We start from the raw sequence: 11,017 nt of genomic DNA on the forward strand, positions 1-11,017 counted from the left end.
TGGAAAGTGCTTGCAAAATACAAGCGCTTCCTCAAAAGGCATTAATTATCCAAAATGACATGTAAATGATCCAAACATTCAGTGAACTACTGAGACAGTCCCAATCAATATACTGAACACAGAGGTTGAAAAAAATGGAAAAGTATGTTTTTATTAAAACATCTGTCTCAAACTGAGAATAGCCAGGTCTCAGTTACCATTCTGGAATCCAACTTCACTTGTGTCAGTATCATGTTCCTTAGGCAAGGGGAGGAGGGGGCGGGGAAAGGGAAAAAAAAAAAAAAAAAAGGATTTTAGCAATAGGGTAAAAATGTCCAATTTTTGTCTTAACTACACTATTTCAGAAACAGACAATACTCATTAGCAGAATCAATTCATCTGCCAAAATGCTCCAAACAGATTCTGAAATATCAAATTTACTATGAAGAATTATTACAGCACAGTACTGCTTGCGAGTAACAATGCTGGTTTCACATCTACATTGTAGCACCAGTGAGCACTGTGAACATTCAAGAGGGCACGCTGCTTTTACTCAGTGCACCATTAATGAACTCTGTTTAGCTGAAATTACCAAAACCACACTTGCACACATTAGTCCCCCCAATTAAAATAATGAGACAGTAAATGGAGCACTACACATTCTATAGAGATTAACAGTCATAGGTGGTCTGGATCACACTTCACTGGTCTAACTTAATGTACAACAAATGTCTTAACTTATCACTGTACCTCTTGTCTGTGACAACTGTCGCTGCTACAAAGACACATCAGCCTCAGTGCTGATAAAACCAAACTAATCACCTGTAATTCTCTTATTACAAATACCTGATTCAGTTTCTTAAATTCAACCACTTGGAAGAAGATGTGCTCCAGGATATGTTTGGCATCTTGCTTCTCCTTTGGGAGTTTACTTGTTACTCCTAGGATATCGCCGCATTTTCGTACGTAAAACTCCAGGTCATCATCAGTACCTAAACAAGCATCCCAGGGAAGAAGGCAGTTGAACATCACACATATCCATATCAGCTGGGCAAAAACTTTAATCTCCATTTGTTGTTGGCATTCTGGGACTCCTGTAACTAAGTTCAGTGGACTAACCATGACATATTCCTGCAGCTTGTACTTTCTCATCTTGTTTAGACTTGAAGTGTGTTTAGAATAATCTTAACAACTTAACTTCAAAGCACAAAAAGACGCGAAATCAATCAAGAGTGCATAAAGCAACTTATGCACGATATAGGAAACAACAGGTAAAAACATAATAAAATGTCACGTTAACAAACAAAACAAAATTTCACGGTACATAATGTCATGTTATCAGTTTCCAAGGCCTTCCAGTTTCTTGGCCTAGGGCGACAGCAGTGGATTTTCATAAATGAAGTCCATTTTTTAACACTAAATATAATAAAATTTTCCTCCAAAAACTGGGACTTTATATATAAATGTGTGAACAATCAGTCTGCTCCACTTACATTTATTTGTGATCTCTGCAAGACGAGCTTTCTCAGAGGAAAAAGTTTCATCCAAGTCAAACAGCTCCAGAGGGGGAGGAGGCAATTCTCTGAAAGCAGGTGGAAAAACCTTGAAGAGAAGAATTAGCATGGTTTATCACCACGTATTTTTCTTACACTTTACAGATCTTTAAGATGATAGCTTTGGACTTAGATCGGACTTAAAGAAACCTTTTATAAAGTCAAATGCAACTCCACAGCCCACAGTACAAAGGTATACCTTTTTAAAAATTCCACTTAGATTTTGTAAAAATAACTGAATATTCCAAAAGAGTTTAGTCACAAGTATGCCAAAACTATCACCTAGCATCACAACTAGACATACTGCATTTACAGTTTGTTTTCAGTTTTGCTCCGTGAGATCCAGGTGATGGTTGAGATAGCTGAGGTATTAAGCTCACTGTAACAGCTCACCTTGGAAACATATTCACATCAAATCTAGTAAAAGTATTTTCTTTTTCATGCAGGCATCATTTATGTCACAAGTTGGACTTGTGTTTTTAAAAAAGCAGCACATGAAAAAGTACTTTCAGTTGCACCCCTGCAGCTAATAAGCATCCCAGTAACGTTTCCTCAGTGGCCAAGGTAAAGAAGGATGGAGCCACAATGGCAAAACTCAAAGATACTCAAAGATACTTGCTTTGCAAAGTAAGTTTGACACCACCATAGCTCATGTTGTTGCTGCCAGCCCAAATCTCTGCTGGTAAAATTTTGGCCAGCCCTTGTGGTAAAAGACCAATATTCTACCTTCTGCCTCCCCAGAGGCTGTGGGAGATGTAAGAGGGGTGGGACAGACTGGCTCCTCCCCTGGCAGCAGTCAGGATGTTACTTACACCCCCACTGCTTTCTGAAATACCACATTCTGTTTCCACAGCAAAGGCTGAACCAGCACCTCACAGGGCTGGGAGCAGCCACTCAGCTGAAGGATTCCATACACACAGCGTTCCTATGGTGCCAGATAATACATTCTTAAGCTCTGTTGATAAAATTCAGAAGTGTAAATAAGTGCTCTTTCCTAAAAGACAGTTGCTGCAATGTATTCAACTCCCAAGTGATCAATTATTACTACAGCATTTCTCACTTTTCTCTTTTTGTTATTTTGTTTTGGTTGGTTGGTTTTGGTGGAGATTTTTTGTTTTAAAGAACTATGGAAATGACACACAGGTTTTACATGAAACAAAAGGGTTCTCCATGTGCTGTATTAGCAAGGGGATCACTCACGGCTGGCTGGAGAACAGGTAGTGGAGTCTCAAATTGAGGCTGAATGAGTTGGAGGGGTTCATGTTTCACATTCAGCTGTTCATAAGCTCTGCAGCACAGAAGACAGCAAAGTACGAGAGAAGAAATGATATAACATCCATTTCTACTTGCAAGCTATAGAGATGACTTTTTATGAAGACACCAGGGTCAACATTATGCACAGGCATAGCATTAAAAAAAAAAAGGGATGTCTAATTTTAGAAGGACCCTAGAGAACTACATTATCAGTAATAACTGATTTCTACCGCAAGCAAATTAGTTAAATTATGACAGAGAAGAATATAACAATAGTTGGGTATATATGATAAAAAAGAAAGAAATCACACTTAATTCTTCAAGCAACTTTTAAAGGGATGAACATGCATGAAGAAAAAGTGATCGAGTTCAAAAAGAGCAAACTTGGGATTTCAGAAAGGTTTTTCAGCAAGTCCATAAGCACGAGGTATTTAAAAAAATTATTATGGGATCAGAAGGGAGATCTCACTATGAATTCACATCTAGTGAAAATAACAAGAAATGTAGAGTAAGAAGAGACAGTGTCTGCAACAGAGGGGAGTTTTATGGAATCTGTGTTAAGCCTGCCACTATTCAACATGTCCATACATGATGTGGGTAACAAATGAGTTAGGGACAAAGCTGCTAGTGATACAAAACTGGTAAAACTGAGCAGCAGATAAATCTCAAGACACAATTATTGGGAAATGCAAAGATGAATGAAATGCACCTTCAGCAAAGGCCAAGCAATTCACATGTGGAACCACCACCAGGCTCTCAGTTATCACTCCAGGAAGTACCCAACATCACTGCAGAGAGTTCTACTAAATGTATCAGTTCCCTGAATCAGCAGTAGTCATGAAAAAGGAAAAAACCAATGCCAGAAACTACAGCTAAGACAAGAAGAGGAGAAAATGTCACTGTCACACTGTACAAATCAATCTTCCGGTAGGTCCGTATTCAGAATGCTGCCTACAGACAATTCCTTCTGCTCTTAAGTAGACACAGTTAAGCACAAAGAGAAAATGCAGAATATGGAATGGAATATATGAATAATAATAATAATAAAAAAATCACAGCTGCTGACTTGATAACTGAAGGGAGGGCAGTTGTATCCAGCTGATAGAGGGATGTATCAAACAGCTTTGTGAAGTCTCTTGGGTTCTCATCTCCTTCTTGCAGGCAGACTCGCAGTTGCTCAGACAGTGCAGCTGTATCTGGTAGCATGGTATAGTCTGAAATCTGAATAGACACACACAGAGCTATGCACACCTATGGTTTAAAAAGACCAACCCATTTACATAGGCTCTTTTTGGTTTAAATCTCACCTAAAATCTCATCTAGAAATAATTATGCCACTCTTTAACAGGTATGACCCTTTGCAGTACAGCTTATTAGATTAGTAAACTGCAAACTATTCTCTTAGCTGTAAAGCTACTTGCCAAATGAACGTTGTATCCGGATTTCTGTTAATTCTTTAAAATTCTAAGAGACTGCTTACTAGTCAACTGTGCAAGACTGTTGCTCTTTTTATGCACACAGAGTATATAGTTTTATCACATATGATATTTCCAAATAGAAATAGCGTTTGCATACACTAGTTAAAAAAACTAAAATTGATACACAGGTTGATCCCTACTCATATACAAAACATCTGTCTTCATGCACCTTCCCCTTGTCTGAGGGCTCAGTGAAGGGCAAAGTTATTACACTGGAGCAGCAAATGATCTCATAAACATCAGCAAAGGGGAAAGAGACTTTGACAAATTAAATCTGATAATGAATAGCAATCTAAGTCTGAGAGCTACAATACTATTACTTTTCATGCCTAATCCATCTATCTACTCAATCTGAGACCCTGAAAAAATAAACAACACCCATCTAGCTGTTAACCATTTTGTGCTAAATACACAGTTTGCAAAAACTGGTGCTGCTAGATCATGCTATTATTTTCCTCTTTGTGATGGATCTCTCTTACCTCAGGGTCCTCCATATCCATCTGGTTTAAATGGATATCCGATGTTGTGAGCCACTGAAAAAGCACATCCTGGAGAAGGGCAAAACTTAATTAACTTCAGGAGGGTCCAAGTAATCTTATATTATGCTTAAACATTCATATTAAATCTATTCAGTAGCATACCATGAAAAAAAAGGGGAAAATGGGTAATAAATCAAAGAATATCTATGAAGAAAATGCCAACTTGATTTGTATTTACATATGGAAGCAATGAATCATGGCAACGAGCATCTTTGTATGAGGTACATACTTTCAGAAACACCTCAGCAGGGAACTCGCTTTCTTACACATAATGTTACATACCCTGCCTTGAAAGTGCATTACAGTCTCCAGGTACCAGGAGCTATATATGCAAGGGTTTATTATTAATCATAGCCATAACCAAGCGCTGAAGAAACTAAGAAAAATTAATAAACAAAAAACCCGCTATACTTAATATTTAAATGTTAATAACAACAAAGTGGTGAACAGAAGTAGAAGTTTTTCAGAGTCCTATCATAAATAATAAACCATATCTTTAAAACTCCTTCTTGCTAGCTGTGCTGTAACAAATTCCTCAGGATGTTATTAATGGGTTAGAATCTCCATACTGAGCCTGCTTCATAGCTGTCTTGCTCTAAGATGTATGCTCAAAGTTCGCATTGCTTACTAAGTGCTGTGAAGATCCACTAAGGTGTTTTGTGGGTTTTGTTTTTTTAAAAAGCAAACAAACAAAACTTACCATGATCTTACCGTTTTCTTCTTTATCTAGATACTGATCACTGAACATATGGGAAGATCCCAGCGCTGCCATCTTTCCACCTTGACTCTATCAACAAAGAATAAAGCAAAATATCCTTCCAAATTACAGTTTGAGAGGCAATTGTTAATGCCATCTAATTACAAAGTGATTTAAAGAAACAGCAAACTATGGAATACATAGTGACAAAAGCAGTTTCACATTTGGTAAGCTCACAAGAGCATAGCAGCATTCAAGCGTATATGCTTTCAAGGCTCATAGATTTATCAAAAATACTGATCTGCATTTCATAAGAGTAGACAGACAATTGGCTGGCAATCAAAGAAAAAAACCCACCAGAGAATATCAACAATAGCTGCACTTAGGTTATTTTTGCAGAACACTTTTTCAATCAAGTAAAAAATCAATTAAATTAAATGAATGCATTATTAACTTTCTGGGACCTATTCTTCAATGTTCAGAACACAAGCCTAGAAGCCAGCGACATGCACACATGTCACAATAGCACATATCCATGTCAGCTAATGAGAGAAGAGTTCGGTAATTCCATTAGTTGTAAGATGAAATGCAAAACGTGTAGGTTATTATATTTTGATTTAGCTACATTAGACATGCATGAAAATGCATTCATGAACCATCTTTGGAATTCTTCTCTAAAAGTACTCCTTAATCCTTCCACAAGGACTGACATAAGAAACAGTAAGTTCTCAACAGAACCAGAAAGCCTCTAACGTTCCCTGCACCAACTGTGAAACTCCTAGCGTAATGTAACCATGAATACTGCTGTTTCGAAGATACATCAAACAGCTCCAGTTCAACAAACCTCTGATGTTTCATACCCCATGTTTTATGAGGTTTTAACCTGAATTCCACATGCTTCACCCACAACAGGATAACTGGATAGCATCCTCTGCTCTTATTTTCCATTTCTTCACCTTCTTTTCTTTTTTTTTTTGGTGTGGGGTAGGAAGAGAACACATGGTTTTTTACATGCAGAATCATACCTCATGCTGATAGAAAGCAAGAACAGGCCTGTTGAGCGGGAAGCAGACAGATCCTGTTGACAGAATAGCCACTGCTGGTTTCATCACATTCAGGGTGGCACCAAAAGGATACACGAAAGTGAGAGTTCTGCAGGAAATACAGAAACTCCCTAAGTACCTGCATGTATCAGGTGTGCTGGACATATTTATAAAACTCAGTCTGTCTGCCTAAACTGTGAACTGTATTTGTGCACTGGTGGTGGTGCCAAGAGGCATGCTTTTGCACATTCAGATCATTAAAACATTTTGGTCTCTTTCTACCAGTCTTTCCAGGTTGACAATTTCCCTTAAATACAGAACAAAGAACACTCAAAATTACTGTTTGCATGTTGCTGTACCTGAGAGAAGGGTAGGGATGTTTAATTCCCAGATGAATATATATTCTGGAACAAAACTATGTAAGATATTCTTAACATTTTTCCTTGTAATCAACCACGTGGTCATTTATTAGCCTACAAAGTAGCTGCAAGGAGGAATTCAAACATTTATATTTATTTACAGAAAAGCTGTATTCTTCCCAATGCCTTTTCACTCCTCTGCAGCACAGAGGGATGGAAAACTAAAAATTGCAATAATTTGTATAATCTTATCTTGAATTAAGACTTGTTAAAAGATGTAGGGCTGATCATGCCTGCAGCCAGACCACTCGCTATCTAGCGATTATTCATATTTACAGTTTCATAAAATTCAAATCCACAGACTAGGGGCAAAAGAGATCTGGTCAGGAGAGTAGTAATTCTCTTCAGAACTGTACCTCCTGCCCCTTCATCGGTTATCAAGTACTACTAAAGAGATTCTCCTTTCCAGATATAACCTTGAGGGGCAAGAAACTGACACAAGAAATACATTAGAAAACCTCAACACAAGCACAAAACACTCCTGCTAGATTACAAACCTGCTAATTCTGAGTTATTCTAAATATTTTCACATCAGCTTCCTCAAAGGAAAACACTTACTGTGAGTCATGTTCACTTCCATCTTCATCTGTTGTCTCAAGCACTGTTTTTCTTACAGCTTCACTGATTCCCCTACAAGATGTTGAAAAGCAAAACTTACCGAAAACAACATAGATTATAACGAGTTTACTGTAAAGACTTATATACCCCAAATATTTACCTATTCAAAACTCCATCAGAGATCAGTGCTTCTTTTGGGTGGTGGTACTTGTAATACACATTTCGTACTACAGCATCTTGAAGACAGAACAAAAAAAAAAAAAGAAATTTACATCTTAGCTGAGCAGTGTGCTAGATGTATCAAAGAAAAATGAGTTTAGCTCTTGGATTCCTTGGGTACTTGCTTCTAACACCACAAAGCCAGCATGTGGCTCCCAAAAGAATTCAAATCAGCCTTTGCTACCATTTCCTTTTGGACATACAGATTTAGAAGAGGAATATATTTGCAAGTTCAAATAAAAATACGAAAAATAAGCACATCTCCATGTCTTCTGCAAAGTGGAATAGGCAAAAGGATGATCCAGTTAAGAGAATACGTATCAAGTTTTACAAATTCTAATTTTCTTTATACATCTTCCAAACACATGATGAATCAGACACTGTTGATGCAAAAAAAGGCATAGTCTAGAAATGCCACCAAAGACCCTAAAAATATTTTATGGACACTGAGACACAAATGGTTTGTTGTGTTTCTTTCACATTTGTAGTACAAAACCTAATGAATGGCATTTTATTGGTCTGCTAAAGAAAAGTGCCACTGTTTATTCAGGGTGAGTATGAAGTGATTCAATCCATTAAAACGCATAGAAAATTGTTTTAAATGAAAGGCTTTTTAACCAAGAAATGTCACTAGAATTAATTTTTGTTAGTAAATACCATCAAAACTAACAACTACAGCAAAGTAATGGAGATAGCTAAGCTGTTATCAAGGCACCCTGCCCATGGAAAGCCCTTAGTGTGCTCCAGTATCACATTATGTACACGTAGATTTCAAGAAAAAAAAATCTCTTAGACCAAAAGGTACTCGGTGAGAGGGATCTGCTTGGCTTGTATTTACAAAGGCTGAAACTGCTTTTTAGATTTTGCTGAAAATGGATGAATAAAAGGTACCAGTGAGCCTCATTACCATTATTGAAAATGATCCCATATTCTTCTAACAAAAAATTAATATTTGTTCCGTATCGGGACTCTCCGCCTTCTCTTAGCATCACCAGAATGGCTCCACCATCCTCCAGGAATTTCTTCAGAACCAAAAACTAGAAGATAACAAAAATTAAAAAAAAATACATGTAAAGGAAGCTACACACAAGACTGCAAGAAGATATACCGAGATGAAGGAAGGTAAATGATTGACTGCTTACAATTAACTTGATCCTATGACAAAAGCATTCAGATTTCAATTTGTGTAACTTCATTTAAAGCAGTACTATTGCAAAGTCATCTATGTTGTTCTTTTCTATTTCACATTAAGCAAATCTTAAAACATAACAAATCTGCAAACAATTACTGACTTCTTACCTCAGCAGCACTGAACTTTTCTCTTGGCCCTGCTGTAATCCACAATTTTACCCCAAAAAGTTTCTCAGATGTGATCTCATCTTTTAAGCTACAAACAGATTAATAATGATATATGTTATTCTTGGATATAGTGCTGAACCACAACATTAGAAGGATCGCATTGCATCCTTTTATCTGGGTTTGAAGCTGCCAACTTGAGCAAAAATAATCCTTACAAATTTAAACCCACTAAATAGTAGCCCCTCTAACAAGGTACTATGGCAGATGCAGGAGTGCTATAAACTGTCATAGCTGCTATTAAACTTGCAGCTGATGAGCTTCCTCTCAGTCTTTTCTTATTTTTTCTCTGGGCACATTTTGTAGTGGACAGACAGGCAACATCATATGCACAAGGGCTGTTTTCTTTTTATCCCAAGCTCTGAATCATGTTAAGATTCAAAAACCTGTATAAGAAGTTTCATCCTTGTAACTTATGCTTTATCTCTTCCACTGATAAGACGGTTAGAAGCTCCGAAGACAATGGTGCATAGCATCCAACAGTGAAATTACAGCTAATCCACAGAGGGCAATCAATGCAAAAGAGATCTTAGCTTAAGATATACGTTCCCAAAGACTACTGAGTTATTCAGTGTGGACCACACACCAATTTCAGGCTATCTCTACAGATGCAGGTGCCACGACCCCCATCCCGGGGGCTGCACGGGGTGAGGGTGCAGTAGCCTAGCCTCTCCGTTCAGGGGTGGCCAACCTCCCCCTCGGAGATGAGGTGGATCCACACAGCCAGGGCAGACTGAGGGAAGACTCTTCTCCACTAGCTCCAAGAAAACTAAGTGTGCCTTCGACCCTGCCTATAAAGGATTCATAGAACATTTTAGGTTGGAAAAGACCTTTACGATCATTGAGTCCAACCGTTACCCCAGCACTGCCAAGCCCACCGCTGACCCATGTCCCCAGGCACTGCTGGGGGGATGGGGGCTCCACCACCTCCCTGGGCAGCCTGTGCCAGTGCTTGGCCACCCTTTTGGTGAAGAAGTTTTTCCTCGGATCCAGTCTAAGCCTCCCCTGGAGCGACTGGAGGCTGTTTCCTCTGGTCCTGCCGCTTGTTACCTGGGAGCAGAGACCGACCCCCCTGCCCACAGCCCCTTTCAGGTGGTTGTAGGGAGCGATCAGCTCCCCCCTGAGCCCCCCCAGCCGCCCCCATCAGCCTTGTGCCCCAGCCCCCGCCCGTCCCTGGACACGCTCAGCCCCCCCCCCCGCCCCCCCCTGGAGCGAGGGGCCCGATCCTGCACACAGGGCTGGTGGTGCGGCCGCACCAGTGCGAGCACAGGGGGCCGGGCACTGCCCTGGCCCTGCTGGCCCCTCAGGCCACAGAAACGCGGCTCCTCTCCACGCCAGCGCTCCACAAAAACGCTGCCCAGCGCCGCCCCGAAGGCCGCCCCCACCTCTGTATCTTCCAGTTACCGCGGAGCCTTTTGCGCAGGGATTTGTAGCCGCTGGCGAGAGTGAAAGTCTCCCCTTTGGACGCATTGAAGACTATGGCATTCCGCAGGCCCCTCTCCATAGGGTCACCCGGGGCTACCGCCGGGGACCCCGAAGGAGACGAAGCTGCGGGCCCGGGCCGGGGGTCCCCGCCGCGCGGGCGGGCAGCGCGGAGAGGCGGCCGTTACTCGGGCCCGCTCCGCCTAGCAACGCGGCGCATGCGCGGAGGCCGCCGCCCCCGGTGTCGCTGCGGTGGTTTGCTCCATTCCCCGGGAGGGAAGGGGGTCGGGACGGTACCACTGCGGCGGGTTGGTGGGGGAACGGGGCCTGGACGCCACGGCCCGCGGAGCCGCCCCCTCGGCTTCCTGGGCAAGGCCGGCCCTCGGCCTGGGACCCGCCCCACCGCCCCTCAGGGCCCAGGCTGCTGCGCCTTGGGCCCGCCTGACAGCCCTCCCTTGGCCTAGAGCGGGGAATGTATTGGTTTTAATTAAACTTTTAGT

General features: G+C 40.9%; 1 protein-coding gene across 3 annotated transcripts; it reads right to left on the bottom strand.

Moving 5' to 3' along the window:
- Positions 1-125: 125 nt before the first annotated feature.
- On the bottom strand, positions 126-10,734 carry IFT52 (intraflagellar transport 52). 3 transcript variants are annotated; one of them, XM_056354053.1, is made up of 13 exons: positions 10,481-10,734; positions 9,039-9,126; positions 8,647-8,776; positions 7,681-7,756; positions 7,521-7,592; positions 6,526-6,652; positions 5,504-5,590; positions 4,744-4,812; positions 3,853-4,007; positions 2,733-2,820; positions 1,473-1,581; positions 826-971; positions 126-237 (listed from the first exon to the last, which is right to left on the bottom strand). In XM_056354053.1, exons 1-13 carry the CDS (start codon positions 10,597-10,599, stop codon positions 190-192), a joined length of 1,314 nt encoding a protein of 437 aa, XP_056210028.1. In that variant the 5' UTR covers positions 10,600-10,734; the 3' UTR covers positions 126-189. The 3 variants fall into 3 exon arrangements, with proteins under 3 accessions (XP_056210028.1, XP_056210029.1, XP_056210030.1); XM_056354054.1 differs by lacking the exon at positions 9,039-9,126 and having other exon boundaries at positions 10,481-10,723; XM_056354055.1 differs by lacking the exons at positions 6,526-6,652; positions 8,647-8,776; positions 9,039-9,126; positions 10,481-10,734 and having other exon boundaries at positions 7,681-7,747.
- Positions 10,735-11,017: the final 283 nt, after the last annotated feature.

The sequence above is a fragment of the Falco biarmicus genome, chromosome 10, assembly GCF_023638135.1.
Source record: "Falco biarmicus isolate bFalBia1 chromosome 10, bFalBia1.pri, whole genome shotgun sequence".
NCBI lineage: Eukaryota > Metazoa > Chordata > Aves > Falconiformes > Falconidae > Falco > Falco biarmicus.

Excerpts from the sequence above, each read along its gene's own strand:
- IFT52 (XM_056354053.1), bottom strand. The coding sequence starts at position 10,599 with ATGGAGAGGGGCCTGCGGAATGCCATAGTCTTCAATGCGTCCAAAGGG. Across the intron at positions 6,653-7,520 it reads GGAAGTGAACATGACTCACA|AACTCTCACTTTCGTGTATC; the intron begins GTAAGTGTTTTC and ends TATTTCCTGCAG. Across the intron at positions 238-825 it reads AATTTAAGAAACTGAATCAG|GAACATGATACTGACACAAG; the intron begins GTATTTGTAATA and ends CCCTTGCCTAAG.